At 34.5% G+C, this 21,410-nt stretch overlaps 1 protein-coding gene and 1 pseudogene across 14 annotated transcripts; one reads left to right on the forward strand and one right to left on the reverse strand.

Annotated features, from left to right (window-relative positions):
- Positions 1-1,262: 1,262 nt before the first annotated feature.
- LOC107961637 (20 kDa chaperonin, chloroplastic) lies at positions 1,263-9,062 on the reverse strand. Of its 14 annotated transcripts, none has more exons than XM_041115853.1 (10): positions 8,780-9,062; positions 8,154-8,409; positions 7,712-8,071; positions 7,496-7,588; positions 6,815-6,899; positions 2,642-2,854; positions 2,108-2,287; positions 1,865-2,020; positions 1,579-1,656; positions 1,263-1,478 (listed from the first exon to the last, which is right to left on the reverse strand). In XM_041115853.1, the coding sequence occupies exons 6-10, from the start codon at positions 2,822-2,824 to the stop codon at positions 1,305-1,307; spliced, it is 771 nt and encodes a 256-aa protein (XP_040971787.1). In that variant the 5' UTR covers positions 2,825-2,854; positions 6,815-6,899; positions 7,496-7,588; positions 7,712-8,071; positions 8,154-8,409; positions 8,780-9,062; the 3' UTR covers positions 1,263-1,304. The 14 variants fall into 14 exon arrangements, with proteins under 14 accessions (XP_040971787.1, XP_040971792.1, XP_016753186.2 ...); XM_041115858.1 differs by having other exon boundaries at positions 1,865-2,008; positions 2,642-2,826; positions 7,486-7,588; XM_016897697.2 differs by having other exon boundaries at positions 2,642-2,826; positions 7,486-7,588.
- A 7,290-nt stretch (positions 9,063-16,352) lies between these two features.
- On the forward strand, positions 16,353-18,970 carry LOC107963002 (beta-galactosidase 15-like; annotated as a pseudogene).
- Positions 18,971-21,410: the final 2,440 nt, after the last annotated feature.

The raw sequence follows: 21,410 nt of genomic DNA on the forward strand, positions 1-21,410 counted from the left end.
AGACATGAGCTAGAAAGATGTCGGATTGACCGAAAGATTGTTTAACTTTCACAACATCGTAGTTAGTGAAAAAGGTTAATTTTGGTAAAACGATCTATCCTGGTATGATGTCGAGAAATGTATTGATTGAAATTCCCTCATGAACTGGTTTTCTTAGTGAGGGGAATATTATGGAATTTGGGACGGTAGAAATAGTTAAAGGAATAATGTTCGAAATATAAAATGTCCAAGCTCATCATTAACTCTAATTTGCAAAGAAAATCATAAAAGTCTAAAAGTAACCATTGAATCATCCCATAAACCTTAATTCTTCTAACCCCAAACTCCAAGGTGTTACAATTCTAGAATGGTTATATTAATGATAAAGCCTTACAACTGTTCATGGGGAAACGACACTAATGATAGGTTCGACTTGGTGTCCTTTTGTGAGACATGTGTCTAGACAGGGTTGGTGGTGAAAATACTTATATATATTTATATTTTATATTTTTTTAAGTTTATATATTATATATTATGAACTTTTATATATATTTCAAAATATTATAGGTTTTTATATATTTTTAATTGTACATATTTTATATATTTTTAAAATAATAACCTAAATTTGATATTTTATAAAAAAATTTAAAATATATAAACTTACTAAAAGTACATATAGAATGAATTTGAATATATAGTCGTCTAGATTCAAATGTATCTAGACAACCATGTGTCTAGATTCAAATGTATCTAGACATTCTTGAAGTGAGAAAAAGTATACTTCTTTAATTAATTTATATATTTTTAAACTTTTTAATTTATATCCACCACGTATCATACTAAGAAGCTACAAAGTGTTACCACCAAATTAACCATCAATGTCATATCAACACGAACTAACGATGTTAGTGTCGTCAAGGTACTAACGTAGATGATGAAATATATATTTAGATACCAATTAGGTACTTTTGGACTAATAAAAAGGTTAAATAATGTATTAACACAATTAAAACAGATTAATGTAATTTTATAAAATATTATTATACACTCATTTTAATCATTTTATAAGTTTTTTTATTTTGATCATTCATTTGTTTTTAAAATTAGTTTTATTTATTTCAAAAAGATGAATTTTTACAAGAAATTAAGTTATTCAAATGTGGTGATGATATTCAAGTTTTTTTACTTAAATCTTTTTTTTTTTACCAAATGCTGCATCCATTTATATTTAAGGAAAAAAATTACAAAATCCTTGTGCTTACTGGCAACTCATCCAATCAATCTAGTTTTAACCTCAAAATCTAAAACCAAACCTTATTACACAACTAAGAGAGCACAGCCATTACATCAGATGCTCTCAGAGCAATATAGTTACTACCATCATTGCCCTTGAAGTCATTCCCAGCATACTTTGAATACAGGACGGTGTTTCCAGGCGAGACCGATAGTGGCTTTAGGTTACCTTCCTCATCTAAAGTACCAGGTCCAACAGCTATCACCTATTTCATTTAATTCATGTATTTAAGTAAATACATTTTGCAACACCACAGCACAAAGTTCTATGCCCTCCTCCAAAATACTTGATTAACTGTTACTCACCGTTCCAATGGAAGGTTTTTCTTTGCTTGCCTCGGCCAGCAACAAACCTCCAGTGGTTTTCTCCTCAGCTTCCGAAACCTGCAACGGTATTCAAACACACCACCGGGTGCCTTCATAAGTCAATATCAATATCCAGACCCTTTTTTATTTTTTCATCAATTACTTCTCAATACACTATATCATCACCATTCACACGTGTGAGACTCAATGTCTTGTGATGGTGATCAAAACTTCAACAGAACATTGCAATGGCAGCTGAATATACAGATTTCGGAAGGATACGAACCTTAATTAAAACTCTGTCGTTCAGAGGTTTAAGATCTTTTATGTCATCGGTTTCAAGAAGTCCAACAATGTCATCCTCTTTTAGGAGAAGATGATTTGCACCATTGAACTCGACCTCCATCCCAGTATACTTGGAATATATGACCTGAGCACCAGTCTACATAACCATGGCATTGTTGAAGTATAATAGTGGAGCAACAAATGGAAAAGAACTGAGAAGAATATCTAGTCCATGAAAATTCACCTTCACAGAACTTTCCGATTTCGTATTCCCAATTGTCTTCCCTTCACCAACAGCAACCACCTCACCTCCTTGAGGCTTTGATTGAGCAGTTGTTGGAAGCAAAATGCCACCCTCAGTCTTCTCCTCTGTTTCTTTGATCTTCACCAACACTCTGTCACCCAAGGGCTTAACTGAAGTGTACTGCATAGGGCAATAAGATCGTTTTATGTAAGCAGAAGCAGTGTACATACAAGGAGATGAATCCACGGAAACGATTGGCTTTGCTACACTAATTGTAGCAAATTGATATTATTTTTGGAGTTCCAATAAGCCAACAGCAACCAATTTATGTCAGGTTTCATAAATTTAAAACATGTTTAAAACAGAAAAAGCATTCAGAGTCGCCCCAAAAGGTCAAGTTTCGACAAGTGAAAATATTCAGCAAACAGGTAAACATGAATTGAAAACAATACCGAAAAAAGCTAGTTTACTCAACAACAAAGCAGCGATAGCACCAATAATTATTAAAAAGAATAAAGTAATAAGAAGAAATACCTTAGGGGCAACAACGGTAGCTGCTTTAACAACCAAACCTTTGAAGGACCTGCTGGTCAAAGCCCCAGGCTTTAATGTTCCAATGGAAGAGAATTTGATAGTGGACAGCTTAAGCCCTTGTAATGAAGCCAAGTTCCTAGCTGATGCTGTCACTGGCGACGCTGTTAGCTGAGATGTAGCCATTTCTGTATTCAAATTTCACAAAAATCATTCCTGCAAATCAACGATTCTTAGGAATAAAAACCAATATATGTAAAAAGAAAACACCTTTGAGAAAGATGTAAAAGGATAAGGGGTTGTTTGGTTTGGTTGCTTGAAACTAGAGAAGTCTTAAAAGGAAGATAAAACCCTAGCATGTTAAAATGGGTTTTATTTATTTGATAAGAGACTTCTAGAAAATTGAAAATCACGCGCCTCACTCTCTAGTGAGTGGATTAGGAGTGAAACGGGTTAAACCCAACAAGACACCAGGTTAAGGATATCCTACGCGCTTTCGAGGAACAAGATGAACAACACACAAAGAGCACCTAAAAACACAGACTTCTGGAAGGAGGAAATGAAAATTAAAATTCCATAATTTTAAATTTGCAGTTTTATCGTAAGTAGAGGCTGTAAAAACTATTGTGTTCTTTGATTATATTTTAATTTGATGTTGGGGGTAAATTACATTCATCAACAGGTAAAAAAAACTTACATTTTTTAACCTCAAAATAATTACATAATCATAATTATTGGAATTATTAAGTAAGACATTTATAAAATTATTGATGAATATTTCTTTTTAACAATCATATTAACTCTTTTTTACACAATATTTAAAATTAAGTATAGCCCCTCTCTAATCATAATCATTAACATCGCTAGCTTTACTAGTCTGCTAATTTAACATGTCTTTGTTTGCTCTCTTTGACAGTTTTAGGGTTTTCTTGTTTCTATTGGTATTGGCGTGACGGCAGTGATTTTTCTTCAGTTTTCTTTCTTGTTTTAGGAAATTGATTCAAACAATTACTTTATGTACTATTATGGAGGTAGATTTCGCAGGGTTAACACTCAATGAGGAGGAAGAAACAGTTCTACAAGTACAAGTTGGAGCGAATACAGATGGAGAAGTGGGAGGTTTTCAATTTGTGAGGTGTTTCTTAACAGCTAGTATTATACACTTCCCAGCAATGAAAAACACCATGGCAAATCTGTAGAAGCCTGTTTGGGGGGTTCAAATTAGAGATCTAGGAGAGAAAAGGTATTTATTTCAATTTTTTCATGTTATGGATTTGGAAAGAGTTATAAAGGGTTCACCATGGACTTTTAATAACCACTTATTGGTTTTCCATGAGTTGCAATAGGGGGAGGACCCTTTGAAAGTCCCATTAATTTATTCTTGTTTTTGAGTTCAATTACATGATGTTCCTGTTGGTTTTTTCTCGAAAAATCTGGCTATTCAAATGGGTAATTTTTAGGCAATTTCATGGAGTATAATGGTTCAAATCTGGGAAAAGAAAATAGAAATTTTATGAGAATAAGAGTCAAAATTGATATACGGTGACCTTTGAAGAGGAAAAAACAAATAGTGTTACGGAAAGTGCTTATACATTAGATTTAAATATGAAAGGTTATCACTTTTTTGCTTTTATTGTGGTCGTTTGGGTCATAGTGATTTTTTTGTGAAGCGAGGATGACATTAGGAGTGGAAGTTATCGAGATAGGATGGGACTTATCATTAAGGGCACAATCTCACCGAGCTTTAACGATGACTAGCGTGTGGCTTCGGGATGAAGGAGAGGGGGAGTGGGGGGAAATGGCGAGGGAAGGTAAATTTTGGGTAATAATCTGAGGGGTTTAGCAAAAAACATGGGCAATAGGAATAATCTAGATCTTATATTAAGGATTAATTTGGAAGGGAGGGTATCTATTCCATGGAAAAATGGTGGAAATTTGAGTGGGAGTCTAATTCATACTTTAATGGAACATGATCTTGAAGATAAGGTGCTAATTGGTGAGGAGGGTAAAAAGAGGAATAAAGGAGAGATTGAAGACATACTGGCCAAGGAAGAGACTAACACTTTAGTGGTAAAGAATAGGAGGATAGTGGAAGTTAGATATTTATTATCGGCGGCCGCCAAGAGGCAAGCCGACAGAGTGCAATAAAAATCTTAAGCTGGAATGTCCATGGATTGGGGAGTCCATGAACAATTCGAAAACTTCAGCATGTGCCAAAGTTATATAATCCCCAAGTGGTCTTCATTAAGGAGACGAAAATTTGTAGGAGTCAGATGGAACGAGTTTGAAAAAGCTATGGGTTCTTGAACGGTATTAATGTTGACTCAAACGGATCTAGAGGTGGACTATGTCTGGCTTGGCATGGAGATAACAATATCCAGCTTCAAGTTTTTTGCAAAGACATATTGATGTGATTATAGATGAAGCAGAGGAAGGGCACAAATGGAGATTTATTGGTTTTTATGGGCCCCTTACTCACAAGATAGACCTGATGCATGGAATTTTTTACGTCATCTAGGTATTATTAGAGAGTTACCATGGATGGTTTGTGGGGACTTTAACGAAATTTTATATGGCTTCGAAAAAAAGGTGGTCTACCATGAGAAGGAAGAACGGAAGCTTTTCGTAAAGTATTGGAATAGTGTAATTTGTTGGATATAAGTTTTACTAGAAACTGATGTACTTAAGAAAGGGGAAATATGCCAGGAACTAATATTCAAGAACGATTAGACAGGGGTGTGGCGACTGAAGAATGGTTTCATTTATTTTTTGAATTTCAGCTTCAGCATCTTCCACATACATTTTCATATCATTACCCATTACTAGTTAACACAAAGAAAAAGGATAGGAAGAGAATTCATAAAAGTTTTAAATTTAAAGCATGGTGGGTTTTGGAGGAGTCGTTCTTTATTGAGGTAAAAAATATCTGGGAAAATTCTACAAGAGATTTATTAAGCTAGAAAGTGCGAAAAAAGCGATTGGCTAGTCAGATCTGATATAACAAAGAAGAGAAGAAAAAGATGTTAACTTCTAAATTGGTTCAGTTGCTAGAAGCTGAGAGAAATAAGGATAATTTGGCAGATCTTATTGATACAAGAATTCAACTCAATTTTAAGATCGAAAAGGATGAGCGTTATTGGAAACAAAGGGCGCGAGTTAACTAGCTAAAACTTGGGGATAAAAATAGCACTTTCTTCCACAAACAAGTAACATAGAAACGACAGAGAAATCTAATTCTTAAGATGCAATATGATGATGAGAGGGAAACGAATGAAATACGTGAAATGGAGTTGATAGCCAAATCATATTTTCAACAATTACTTTTTGCTAGAAGAAGAGGAAATTATGAGCATATTTTATCAGGAATTACTCTTTGTATTTCAGACGAGGATAATTCAAAGTTAAAGGCAAGATATACAAAGAAGGATATTGAAAAGGCTTTGACAAAATTGGGTCCCATAAAAGCACCAGGAGAGGATGAATTTTCGGTGGTATTTTATCAAAAGTGTTGGGCAATTATTGGGGAAAATGTTACTACTTTTTGCCTCGCTCATCTGAATGGAGGTATGGATATCAGCTCAATCAATAAAACTAATAGTGTTAATTCCGATGAATTCAAATCCAATGGATATAACGCCTTTCAGGCCTATCAGCTTGTGTAACATCATCTATAAATTGATGGCCAACGCTATGGCAAATCGCATTTGAAACGTATTAGACAAATGCATTGATCTAGCACAAAGTGCTTTTGTCCCCGGGAGATTGATTTCGGATAACATTTTGCTTGCTTATGAACTACTTCACACTTTGAGACATAAGAGGCGGGGAAAAAATGATTTATGGCAATTAATCAGGATATGAGTAAGGCATGTGATAGGATTGAATGGAATTTTGTGGAAGAAATAATGAAGAAATTGGGATTTGATTTAGAATAGGTGGCCTTACTAATGAAATGTGTTACTACAGTATCTTATTCGATGGTTTTAAATGAGTATAATAAGGAAATCTTTTTCCCTTCTAGAGGATTAAGACAAGGGTGGTTGAGCCCGTTCTTATTCTTATTCTTATTCTTATTCTATGGAGAAGGTCTCTCTAGTCTTATGAAGCTAGGAATGCAGGAAAAAAAAGTGAGAGGAGTTAAGGCAAGTAGAAGTGGGCCGTAAGTTTCTCACTTACTTTTTGCAGATGACTGTATGTTGTTTGGGGAAGCTACCGAAAGGAGCGCAATTTCCTTGAAACAGATTCTACATGAATATGAAGTCTGCTCGGGCCAAAAAGTTAATTATTCAAAATCTACAATTTTTTTCAGCAATAATACGCAGGAGGACAATAGAAGAACAATTACTAGAGTGCTCAAGGTACGAAGCTCAAACAATCTGGAAAGATATCTAGGGTTACCTAATTTGGTGGGTAGAAGAAAGAATGAATCTTTTCAGAATTTGAAAGATAGACTACAACAACGAATAGATAATTAGAGTATCAAATATCTCTTACAAAGAGGTAAGGAGGTTTTTATCAAAGCTGATTTACAGTCTATACCAACCTGTTCAATGGTGTGTGTTTTGCTTCCTAAATATTTATGCACGAAATTAGAGGGTATAATTGCAAAATTTAGGTGGCAAACAAATAGGGGAAAAAGGGGATTCATTGGTGTGCTTGGAAGGATATTTGCTCGCTAAAAGAAGTGGGTGGTCTAGGTTTTCGAAGTCTTGATAAATTTAATATCGCATTATTAGCTAAGTAGGGTTGGCGTCTTATTAGTTATCCAAATTCTTTGTTAGCCCGTATTTTAAAAGCTAAGTATTACCCGAATACAAATTTCTTAAATGCTCATTTAGGTAACTTACCTTAACTTACTTGGAGGAGTGTTTGGTCAGCAAAAAGACTTCTGGAGGAAGGATTATGCTGGAGGGTTGGTAAAGGAGACCATATATCAGTGTGGACCGATCTCTGGGTGTTGGGTAAAGAAGAAGACAGAATACAAAATCACAGCAGAAATGAAAATATCAGATTAGTGTCTGACTTAATCGACGAAGTTAACAGAACTTGGAAGAGTTAATTGATTGTCCATACCTTTCATACGGATATTGCTAGGAAAATACTACAAATTTTGTTAGCAAAGTCCACTCATGAAGACTTTCAGGTGTGGAGAGGGGAGTCATTTAGAAACTGCTCAGTAAGAAGTGCCTATAAACTATTACAGGATACTACATTGAATCCTAGTAATTATATACAGGCCGATACTAAAAATTTTTACAAGAAATTGCGGAACCTATACATGCCTTCGAAATTCAAAATTACAATGTGGAAAATTTTGTGGAATTACATCCCCACTTTTTTCTAATCTGAAGATGAGAAGAGTAATGGTTGAGGATCAGTGTATTAGATGCCATCAAGGTGAAGGAGACAGTAACCATGTCTTCTGATTGTACCCTACAACGAAGGAAGTGTGGAGACATTTAAACTTCTCATGGGTTCTTAATAATAGCAATCCAGATTTTTGGACTTGGCTTACTTTGGTTTTCAATCAAGGGACGAATGAGCAATGTAGAATCTTTTGTTGCGGACTCTGGTTAATATGGACAAATAGAAACAAGTTAATCTATGAAGGCAAATCAAGCACCAGTCAAGATATCTCAAAACAAGTTACCAGTTACATTTCAGAGTTGGATGGTATAGAGGACAAAGTACTTATCTTGGAAGCAAAAACGAGACCCATACAGAACATGTAGAGGGCGAAGGTGGCTATCTATTTTGATGCGGCTTTTGACCTACAAAATTTTAGATCTACATCAAACCTAGTTGTTAAAGATGAGGGGGTAGAATCATAGCATTAAAATCAACTCTTCATTTCAACGTTGCATCTCCGTTTGGGTGGAAGCACATGTAGGATTTCAAGCAAAAAAATTAGGGATTCATATGGGTTTTCATACTCTGGACATACTAGGAGACTCGAGAACGATAATAACAAAATGTCAAAGTGCAGATCGTGACAGATCAAATATCGGAGCAATTATCGGTGACATTCAAAGTCTAAAGACACATTTCCAAGAAATCAGATCCCATTTCATCCCAAGGACAAAAAATACATGCGCTCATCTATTAGCAAAAGCAGCACTCAAGAATGGCAAGGAACAATACCTAGAGGGAGGGATTCCACAATCGATTAGAAGAGAAATAGAGAAAAATTTCCGGGAACTTTCAAATTAAAAGAGAAGAAGAAACGACTAAGACCATCGGAATGAAAGAGGAAAAGAAGAGTTTGTGACTTTTGAAATGGAAGAAAAGCAAATGGTTCTGTTTTGGAAATAAAGTAGATAAGCAAAAGATTTTTTTCAGAAGATCTGCTTCGCTTTACAGCTGTCTCGGGGATATGAATTGGCAGTATCATTATGATGGCCAGCTGTACCCGACGACTGGAGTATAGATATAGGTTTATTATTTCAGTTCAGTTTTTATTTTTGAATTTATGGGCCAATCTGATGGCGGCCAGTTTTTGTTATTTGTTTTCTTAGGCCTACTTAGCTAGAGTTAACCGAATCCAACATATGGGATATTTTTTTGTTTAAGATTTGAATTCATTAATCCAATTGAATTTTTTTTTAAAAGTATAGTCCCTCTTAAATCCATAAATAAAAAAATAATGCATTTTAACGCACTCAAACTCATATTTTTCTATATTGACATTAATATTCATATCAATCAAACTAATGCTAAATCAACAATAGATGAATATTTAGTAATTGTTTTCAAAGTTAAAAGCACAACCATAGGTACTGAAATGCATAAAAAGCGGTCCATAATTATAACGAAAAAAGAGTATACTTCACAAAAAATATTGATGTGTGGCGCAAAAAAGAACATCATTTGTCACAAAAAGAATCATCATTCACCAGTGTACTTTAAACTTTTTTTTAAAATTTTCTTTAAATTTTTTCAATAATATTATTAATTTCCACTGATTTCTTTTCAAATTTTTAATTTTTTTATAAATTTTATAATTCATATGTTTTTTTCTAGATTATATATATATATATTCTAAACTTTTATATATTTATTTCCATTTTTACATTTTTAATGTGTATATACAATTAATAAAGAAAATAGTTATTTTTGTATATAAAGGCACCTCGTGGTATTTTTTTAATTGGCTATGAGAAAAATTGGATTAAAAAAATATCACGAAGGTATATTTTAGGTATTAAATTGAAAATTCAAGTGTTTTTAAGGTATAAAATTGAGGGAAAAAAATAAGGATTAAAACGAGAAAACAAGTATACTTTAGGAGCTAAAATGAATGAAGCCTAAAATAAATAAAAACATATTATGTGTATATTAAGTCAAGTAGATTGAGGAAACATAATGGGAAATGGAATGTATTTACTTTCTTTGGGTTTGCAAGGTTAATAATACCGTAAGTTGTGATACCTTTTTGAAGAATAACTTGGATTGAAAAAAAGAATTGAGTTTTACTATTGATGAAGTTTACTAATTTGTTTTGGCTCCTGTTAGACGATTGAACTCTATGGTTGTCCATAGGAACACATTCATACTGACATGCCTGTAATTAAAAATGCCATCGGAATTATACTCACAAAAGGATTAGCATATGCCTAAATATAGAAAAAATTGCAGAATAATGAGATCCTTTTGATGCCAATAATTGGTAAGTGTTTTATTTGATGGGGTCGCTTATAAATATATCGAAGCTCAGCTTAGATGAATTTAAGCCATAGGCTTCCCAATGAAAAACATAAAAAAGTTTCTACTTTTTTGTTATTCTTGCTGCAAAATAAATAGGTCCTTGATATGTCTTAATAATTCGTGTCAGGAAAAAAAGTGTTCTTTTATGATAAAAAACTGTCAAAAAATTTGATTAAGTTTCTGTTAGAATTAAGTGACTTGAATAAATAAAATTCATATAGAACTACACTTCTTTTCTTACTACACTCTTATTAGAATATGACTTTACAAAGCCTATAATTAGACATAGTCTATTACTCTTGTATTAATTCGAATTTGACATAGTGAATTTTCTTCTCCTCTGCCCGTGGTTTTACCGATGTTGTATTTTTTACAGTTTTTTTCTCTTGGTTGCCTTAGCTTTGTCGAGTTTATGCTCAGCAGTCAAGGTTGAATATGATGCTAATGCCATTATCATTGATCAAGAACGAAAGATTATGAATGTTGCTTCCATTCACTATCCTCGCAGCACTGAGCATGTTTAGTATAAACATATATATATTTATATATATTTGTTTAAAGACTCTGCAAATGGCTAACTATTGACATTAAAACATATGTGGCCTGATCTCATTATGAAAGTAAAAGGTGGCGGGATTGGTGTCATTGAAACATATATTATGGGATGTCCATGAGCCTAGACACCGCCAGGTCAAAGTTCTTGTTATAGTTTTATGCTAGTACAATTCCCATTAATAGAGTCTGCTGTAATTTGTAACTTGGCTTCTCTGTATTTTTCAGTATGATTTCTCAAGGAACTTGGAACTTCATAAAGTTTCTCCAGCTCGTCCATGAAGCTAGTCTTTATGGCATTATCCTGATTGGATAGAGAACAATGTTGGGTTTTAACAGCAAAGGAGGAAAACAGAAGCAAGTAATCCGGATGAAGTATGAAGCTCAATCTGAAAATAGAGAAACAAGGTAATAAACCCAGATGAAGAATGAAAGAAGTTTGAACTTCAAAGACTTGAGACTTGCAGAGAGAAACTTCCAACAAAGCAGAAATTTTTGGAAGAAATGAATTTTTCTTGCTTTCCATTTCAACCGGCTAAAGTATATATGTGTTACAATAAAATTGATAGTTTCCTAATGTCTAACTGCTACCACTAATGCATGACTTAAGCTTAGCTAAAATTACACTCAAAAGAAGCTGACATATCAGCTATTACATCAAACATAAATGAACAATAACAACTCCTACTAACTTGAAGTTACATTACAAAGAAACTAAATCAAGTTACAAATGAACAAAAGTTGTTACTGCATTGGTTAGGCTTGGATGCTGGTTTCTTGTTGCATTGCAGGCCAAAAATTTAACACTCCTCATTGGACTATATACAACAAACTCCAATTTTTCTTCTTAAAGCATCAAATCGTGTAGCACCGAGAGACTTGGTTAAAATATCAGCAAACTGATTTTCTTAGCTGCAATGAACCATATTTACCTCCCTTGATTGTTCAGCCTCTCGAATAAAATGGAATTTAATTTTAAAATGTTTCGTCTTGCCATGAAAAACAAGATTTTTAGCTATAGCAACTGTTGACTGATTATCAACCTTGATCTCAGTTGCTTCAACTTGTTCTTCATTCAAGTCACACAAAAGTTTCCTAAGCCAAATGGCTTGATTAATAGCTGCAGTAGCTACAATGTATTCTGCTTCAGCTGTAAATTGAGTAACAATTTGTTGCTTCTTTGAGCTTCAACAGAAAACTCCTGAGCCAAGAGTAAAAAAATATCCAGAGGTGCTTCTCATGGCATCAATGGACCCTGCCCAATCACTATCTGAATACTCTATCAATTTGAGCTATTTCGCCTTCTCAAAATTTACTCCATGATTCAAAGTTCCCTTCAAATATCTAAGAACTCTCTTTGCTGCTTTAAAATGGACAACATCACAGTAATGCATGAATCTGGACAGTAAGCTAATATTATACATAATATCAGGCTTAGTAGCTGTTAAGTAAAGCAAACAACCTACCAAGCTTCGATATTCCTTCTCATCAACCCTTTCTTAATCCCCACTACTAGTTAGCTTCTCCCCTTGAGCCACTGGTGTGTTCACTATTTTGCATTTTGACATGCAAAATCTATTGAGAATCTTCAAAGCAAAGGCATGTTGGCTAATGAAGATGCCTTGATCAGATTGGTTCACTTCCATGCCAAGGAAGAATGTCATGACTCCTAAATCTGTCATCTTAAAAACTTCTTGCATTTGCACTTTGAACTCATCGATCAGCTCTCCCTTGCTTTCAGTTACAAGTAAGTCATCCACATAAAGTGAGACAATCAAAAGAGTTTCATTTTCTAACTTCTTTATAAAAAATGTAGGTTCACTAACACTTTTCTCGAACCCGAGCTTAGATAGGTACTCATCAACCCTATCGTACCAGGCCCTTGGTGCTTGCTTTAGACCATACAAAGCCTTTTTCAGCTTGTAAACTTTGTCCTCCTCACTAGGAACCTTGAACCCCTCTGGTTGTTCAATAAAAATTTCTTCCTTTAGGAAGCCATTTAAGAATGCTGACTTGACATCGAGCTGGTGAATTCTCCATTGCTTCTGTGCAACCAAGGCAAACAAAAGTTTAATTGTGTCTAGCCATGCTACTGGAAAAATGTCTCCATGAAATCAATGCCATAGTGCTGACTATAGCCTTTCACCACAAGCCTTGCCTTGTGTTTGTTCAATGAGCCATCAGCATTGTACTTAGCTCTAAACACCCACTTGACACCTATGACTTTCTTATGATCAAGTCTGTCAACCAAATCTCAAGTGTCATTTTTGTGGATTATTTCCAATTAAGCTTTTGTGGCATTCTTCCAACATTTGTCCCTCACAGCTTCTTCAAAATCTGAAGGTTCAACTATTGCAACATTACATCTTTGGTAGATGTCAGCAATAGTTCTGGTGCCTCTCACAGGTTCTTCATCAAAATTATCATCAATTGGCCCTTTTTCAGCTAGTTCCAAGCTGCTGTCCAGCTGATCTTCTTCAATCAACCTTGCATCTACATCATTCTAGCTCCAAACCTTCTCTTTATCAAACCTCACATCCCTACTCACCAAAATGTTCTTTGTTGAGCGATCAAATACCCTATAGCCCTTATTGGTGCTGCTGTAACCAACAAAGATCCCAGAAACAGATCTTTTATCAAGTTTGGTTCTCTTTTCGGCTGATATAAGAGTGCAGCAGACACAAACAAACACCTTTACGTGTGACACTGTTGGTTTGAGATCATGCCAAACATCAAAAGGAGTTTTGTCCTTGATAGCAGCGGTAGGTAACCTGTTGAGCAGATACACTGAAGTGTTTGGTGCTTCAGCCTAAAATTTGCTTGGTAATTTGCTTTCAAATAACAGACATCTAGCCATATCAAGCATTGTTCAATTTTTTCTTTCACAAACTCTATTTTGCTGAGAAGTATAAACTGTTGTTAGCTGATGATGAATTCTAGCTTGCTCACACAGCTTTTGAAACTTCTCAAACAAATACTCAGCACCATTATCTGATCTCAAAGCTTTGATCTTGCAGTCTGATTGGTTCTCAACTAGAGCTTTAAATTTGCTGCATGCTTCAAACACATCTGATTTTTGCTTCAAAAAATAGATCTAACAGAATCTATTGAAATCGTCAATGAACAGCATAAAGTATTTGCTCTAATTCAAAGAGGAAGTCTTCATTGGTCTACAAATGTCAGTGTGAACTAATTCGAGCTTGCCTCGAGCTCTCCATGCCTTGTTAACTGGAAAAGGCAGTCTTGCCTGCTTACCAAGCTGGAAAACTTCACAAACATCATCATTGACCTCAATTTTGGACATGTCTTCAACCAAATTCAATCTATTCAGCAAACCACGTGATTTGTAACTAACATGGCCTAACCTCTTATGCCATAAACTAGCTAAGTCAGTAGTACTAGTATAGGCCTTCTTTTCTAGCTAATTTACATCCAGCATGAAACACCTATCAGTCATAGGCACTGTAACCAGTACTTGACCAAATGAACCCTCAACAATACAGGAGTTATTCTTGAAAACTAGTGAATAACCCTTCTCAATTAGCTGGCCAACACTAAGCAGGTTTTGGTCTATGTCAAGCACATAAAGTACATCAGAAATAACTTTGTTACTTGAATGTGTGCTGATCACTGCATCTCCTTTGCCTTTGGCCTCAATAAGGTTGCCATTTCCAACTCTGAATTTGAAAGTAAACCTTCTGTCGAGATTCTTAAACATCCTTTCATCTGAAGCCATATGGTGAGAACAACCACTGTTAACTAACCAGTTTTTACTGATTTTGTTTGAGGTTGCATAACATGATGCAGAGAAAACATTCTCCTCTTGAGCTTGAAGGTCTTCAGTAGCCTTAACTTGCATTTGTTGCTGACCGTGTACCTTCCTTTTGTTCTTACACACCTTCTCAACATGACCAAATTGTTTACATCTCCAGCACTGAACATTTGGTCTGTGCCAACAGTTCTTCTCCAAATGTGTGGTCTTTTTGCAGTGAATGCATAGTGGAAAGTTCTTTTTTTCAACTTCCCTTTTTGATTTCTCCCTTTTGTCAAGCCATGGTTTCTTGCCTTTGTAGCTTGAACTTGAACTTGAGCTTTCTTTGGCCTTTGCTTGGAAAGCTCCTTCAGGGTGCTCTTCCTGCCTATTGGCCCTCCTTTGCTCAAGTGCATATAGGGAATTTACCAACTCAGACAATGAGATGGCTGATAAATCCCTCGAGTCATCCAATGAAGAAATCTTTGACTCAAATTTCTCAGGGAGAGTTGTAATGACCTTTTCAACAACTCTACTCTCACTAAAATCATCACCAAGGAGCCTAATTTTGTTGACTATGGCCATTATCCTATCAGAGTACTGCTTGATGGTCTCTGACCCTTTCATCTTCAAGTTCTCAAAGTTTCTCCTAAAGTTGATCAGTTGTTACTGCTTTGTCTTGTCTGACCCCATAAACTTCTCCTTTAGCTTCTCCCATGCTTGATTTGGTGAGTCACATGCCATTATTCAAGTGAAGATCACATCAGATACTTCATTTTGCAAGCAAGCCATTGCTTTATGCTTCTTGGCACACTCTTCACGATGTTGCCTCATTTGAGTAATGGTTGGATTGGCCCTCAATAAAGGTGGTTTAGCATCATTCTCGACCATATTCCACAAATCATGTGCTTGAAGGTATGTCTTCATCTTAACTACCCAGATGTGGTAGTTCTCTCCAACAAACACAGGTGGTGGTGTAAAGCTCATCCTTGCAGCAAACAAATAGACCAACAAGAAAACTGTTCTGCTTCTTTTCTCTCAAACACAAGTTACTCACAAACAGAACACAACCAAGTTCCTCAAAGACTTAGGCTCTTGATACCATTTGTTGGGTTTTAACAGCAAAGGAGGAAAACAGAAGCAAGTAATCCGGATGAAGTATGAAGCTCTGTCTGAAAATAGAGCAACAAGGTAATAAACCCAGACAAAGAATGAAAGAAGTTTGAACTTCAAAGACTTGAGACTTGCAGAGAGAAATTTCCAACAAAGAAGAAATTTTTGGAAGAAATGAATTTTTCTTACTTTCCATTTCATCCGTCTAAAGTATATATGTGTTGCAATAAAATTGACAGTTACCTAATGTCTAACTGCTACCACTAATACATGACTTAAGCTTAGCTAAAATTACACTCAAAAGAAGCTGACATATCAGCTATTACATCAAACATAAATGAACAACAACAACTCCTACTAACTTGAAGTCACATTAAAAAGAAACTAAATCAAGTTACAAATGAACAAAATTTGTTGCTGCACTGGTTAGGCTTGGACGCTGGTTTCTTGTTGCATTGCAGGCCAAAAATTTAACAAACAAATAATGAAATCTACAAGGTCTTTTTCATCTTACAAAACAATTCTTTTCTTACAATGTTTATTGATTTTAATGGTAAGCATTCTAGAAGAAATCATCTTGAAATACAGAAAGAAATGGAAACTTTTACAGCCAAGATAGTCAACATGGTTAAAGTTGCCAAGCTGTTTGCACCACAGGGAGGCCCTATTATAGTGGCTCAGGTTTTCAAATAATTCCCAACAACATATTTTTTATTCTGTTTTATTAGATAATGTCTCGAAGAATTTTCATTGTAATTAAAAAAACAAAACTTGCAGATCGAGAACGAATATGGAAATATCATGAAAGGTTATGGAGCAGCAGGGAAAAAATATATCGAATGGTGTGCAAAAATGGCTGTTGCCCAAAATATTAGTGTTCCACCTATGGTATACTAATTTGCTCTTTATCTACAAAACACGAATATTATTTCCAAAAACATAAATTGCTTTATTAAAACTATTTTACTTCATCTGGTGCAGATCAATACTTGCAGTGGATTTTACTGTGACAATTTCAAGCCAAACAACCCGAAAAGTCCGAAAATGTGGACCGAGAACGGGACCGGATGGTGTGTTTTCTCTTCCTTGGCTGTTATGCCTTTCCATTATTTTGATATATCAAATAAAAAAAGAACTTTGTGTCGTAGGTTCAAACTTTAGGGAAGTAGAGACCCACATAGAACAGCTGAAGATATTGCATTTGCAGTTGCAAGATTTTTCCAAATGGGAGGGATCTTAAATACCTATTACATGGTTAGTACTCAACAACATGCTTATTTTATTTGAGGTTTTCAACTCTTGAATTAAAATTAATCTATCTATTTCTTCCCCTCTGTAAATTTTAGTATCATGGTGGGACAAAGCTTGGATGCACTTCCGATGGACTGTACATTACTACGTCGTACGATTACGATGCACCCCTCGATGAATTTGGTATATAATCAAACATACAAATATGATTATGTTTACACTCTTGAGTTTGCTTCTAGCTAAAAGTTAAAACTTTCAGGGTATCCTAACCAACCCAAGTATGGACATCTGAAGTAACTTCATGCTGCTCTTAAACTTGGAGAGAAAGCTCTCACCACTAGAGTAGCCTCAACCTAGAGTTATACTAATCATATCCAAGTAAGTGAACAATATAAAAAAGAAAATGATATAATTTTTTGTTTGCAATCAGTTAACCACATCCACCATCAGTGCTACCAAAGAGAGATTTTGCTTATTAAGCAATCTAAACATGCGCGAAGATGCCACTACCGATTGGGGACTTGACGGGTAGCACTCAGTGCCGGCTTGGTTTGTCAGCATTCTTCAAAACTGAAACAAGGAAATATTCAACACTGGAAAGGTATATATAAAGATTGATTTCATTGCTTCCCTTTAAGGCCAAAAACAATGAAGCTAACAGAACATACACATTGTATTGTCCACAGGTTTCAACTCAGACCTCTGTAATGTTGAAGAAACAAGACTATGAGGATAAGAATAGTGCCAAACTCAGTTGGACGAAGGCTCCAGAACCCATAAGTGAAGCCCTCCAAGGAAAGGGTACATTTAATGTAAAATATCTTCTTGACCAGAAATCAACTACTTCAGACATCAGTGATTACTTATGGTACATAACTAGGTAAACATTTTAACCTCAATTTCTGTTTGTTTTTTGTTCTTTTACCTAGGATGAAATGATGATTAGGTTTATACTTTACCTGAAACAGAGTTGATATTAATGAGAAAGATCATAGATCATGAAAGAATGCAACCCTACATGTCAAAACCCATGGCCATGCACTTTATGCTTACGTGAACCAAAACCTCATAGGTAAGTACCAATACAATTGGTTTTAGATTGTGGAACAATACTTTCACAAAATCCATTTTAACTCAAACGATTGATGATAACAACAGGTAACCAATTCGCCAAGCAAGCCAATGGTCTACAACTGGTAAATGGTGACGATTATAGCTTTGAATTCGAGAAACCTGTTTCTCTTGAGCCTGGGGCTAATACCATTTCCTTGCTCAGTGCCACCATTGGATTGCCAGTATGTGCTACCTTCATAATCATTTTATTTTATTTTTCCCTAGATAAGTTCCAATGTTTAAACCACTTGTAAACCAAAATGTGTTGTGGAAGAACTATGGGTCCAAGTATGACATGAAACCTATAGGCTTAGTTGGTGGAGCAGTGCTGTTGATCAACCCTGCCAAAAATATGATTGATTTAACACCGAACACTTGGTCTTACGGTGTAATTTTATGCTCTCCCTAGCTTTCATGTCTCCTTTTATTGCTTTTTCACTAGGCTTAAAACTCATCTCGTTGTTTTTATGATGAAAGGTTGGCTTAGATGGCGAATTATCCCAACGTCTTTTCGATCCAAAATCACCCAATGGAAAAGTCTTTAAGGCTGGTCAAGTCCCCGACCGGAAGACCCATGTCTTGGTACAAGGTAACAACAACAAAAGGTCATAGTTTTTTTGGTGGCTCCATTTTTTGTATGTAAATTCTAATGAATTTGAGCTGTACATGTCCTTACCAATTCCCAGGCTGCCATAGGTACTGAACCAGTGGTCATGGACTTGCTAGGCATGGGTAAGGGTCATGCCTGGGTCAATGGCAAAAACATTGGATGCTACTGGCCAGCGCAAATTGCGGATTCTAAATATTGCAGTAATATATATGATTATCGAGGCCATTATAAGAAATGAAAATGCAGGAGAAACTGTGGCAATCCTACCCAAAGATGATGACTACATATGCTTAAAATTACAGTAAAATAAAAACTGAAAATGAACTTCCAACCTGTAACTAAAACAGTATCATACTTGGACCAGGTATCACATTCCAAGAGCATTCATCAAATCATATTATATATTTGTAATTCAAATGGATGTGATGTAACATAAATGATTATTAGTTCTTAAATTTTTCAGCTTGTTAGTGATATTAGTTAGAAAATCTAGGAATTTAATTTCCCTGCATCAAAACATTTCCCTTAAATTGGATTTCCTAGTCACTTGGCAAATATAAAACATTGTGGATGTTATGTACCTTACTTTCTCAGATGAACCAATCTCAAATTCAATTTGTTTTATTCTTTTAATAAATCATATATAAATAATATTTTTTAATATTAAAATTAATTCCTCAAAAATTTAACAAATTGAGTCCTAACTACCATTAGTGTTGCAATAATTAAGAGATTGTAAGTTTAAACATGTTTTAAAAATAAGCTTTGCAGTATGTAATAAATTAAGAAACTTTAAAACACAATTAAATTTAGTATAAAAAAATATAAAACTTTGAAATGTATTGAAAGTTCAATAGAAATACAATAATATCTTAAATTATTGCTCCCTAGATTTCTCAAGTTTACAAGTACAGTTAGAAATTGTAAAAATATTAAAAGAGAGGGTAAGTTTAACCACTTAGTAGGTAAATGACATTTCCCTTAGTTGGGTTAAAGAAGCACAACAATATTTAGGCCAAATATTTTATTGAAAATGCATAATTACTAAATTCATGAGTAATCCATAATAACTTAATTTAAAACATATTTCATGTCAAAGTGTTAGCTCGAGTGATCAATTCGAAATCGTCAAGAGAGAAGGTTAATTGACTTTTAAGAATGGTGGAAACAAAGAAAGAATATTCAACAAAGAACACAACAATTTATAGTGGTTCGACCCCAATTGTCTACTCCACTACCTTAGATTTCTATAGCTAAAGATTTTCACAAATCCACTAATTTGACAACCTTTAAGGACAATGTTTAACCTTACAATCTCCTTTAAGATTTCTACCCAAAATCTTAAGATTGCAACTCGCTTAAGGTTTCTACCCAAACCTTAAGATTCAACACTGTCAAAGAGAATAACAAATAGCAGACTAAGAAGTAACTTTTATAAGATCAGGATATTTGCCAATATAGCACAAATATGTAAGAATACATTTGAGCTAAAAGAATAATAATGAAAGCTCACAAGCTTGTACAAGAAAAGTATGAAAGAATTAAGTATTAAGGTTGTTTTGATTGATCTTTAAACTTGATGATCTCTCTAGTTGTTGTAGGATTTTTGGAAGATGATAGTTATACCCTCTAATTCATTTTCAACCGCTGTGATTGTTGAGAAAATAAATAGAGCCGTAAGGGATGAAAATACCAAATCATTAAATTCACCTGTAACAAAAGGTATCAATACTTTGTCTATGTGTATCGATACTATTAGCATTTAATGCAAAGTTTAGTGACCATTTAAGCTAAAGATATCGATACAAATAGACTTTTATCGGTACCATATGAAAATTATCAATATTTAGCTGAATTGGCTGAAAATAGAATGTAAATTTGGTATTGATTTTAGAATGGGTATCGATATTTTGAAAACTATCGATTCTTGGCCAAAAAGTATATTTCTTTGGCCTGAAGCAATACTGACTTGTTTTAAAATAGTTTTAACTTATTGAAAATGTTTAATTCAATTGAAACCATTTTAACATGATTTTAACATTTTGCCAATTTTGTTCAACTTTGACTTTTATTCAAAAGCATTTTAATTTGTTATATCAAAACATATTATCAAATCAAGATTAGTTTAACACAAAGGAATAATTAAGACAGATTAGTAATTTCTAATTACACCAATAGATAAAATCAATTCCCTTTTTACTGTTATGCTCATCTTTAGCCTCGGCGTCAAAAGTCAAAAACCACAATTACCCCCGGTGGTAATGGGTTGAAATAAAAATCACAATTAACCCTAGTGACAGTGAGTCGAAAGAAAAACCATAATTCATCCTGATGACAATGGGTCAAAAACCACTATTCTAAACTGGTGGCACGGTTGAAACTGATTTCTAAGAACAAAATATATGTCAACATGATCAATGTTTAACCTCCATTAGTAGGATTGGAATATAGCATTTTAAAAGTAAGTTCAAAAAAAAAAGGTTGCTTGTTGTAGAAAGCCCATTTCGCCTGGGCTCATACACAAAATAAAACCAAAAAAATAAAATAAACTAGATTATTTAAAGGTCTAATGTCCATTTACAACAGCATTTCAAAATACCAAATTAGTCCATTCCTTACAAGCCCAATAATATATTTAACCCAGAAATATACTAGACCCAAATTAAAACCCAAAACCC

The sequence above is a fragment of the Gossypium hirsutum genome, chromosome A06 (assembly GCF_007990345.1).
Source record: "Gossypium hirsutum isolate 1008001.06 chromosome A06, Gossypium_hirsutum_v2.1, whole genome shotgun sequence".
Lineage (NCBI taxonomy): Eukaryota > Viridiplantae > Streptophyta > Magnoliopsida > Malvales > Malvaceae > Gossypium > Gossypium hirsutum.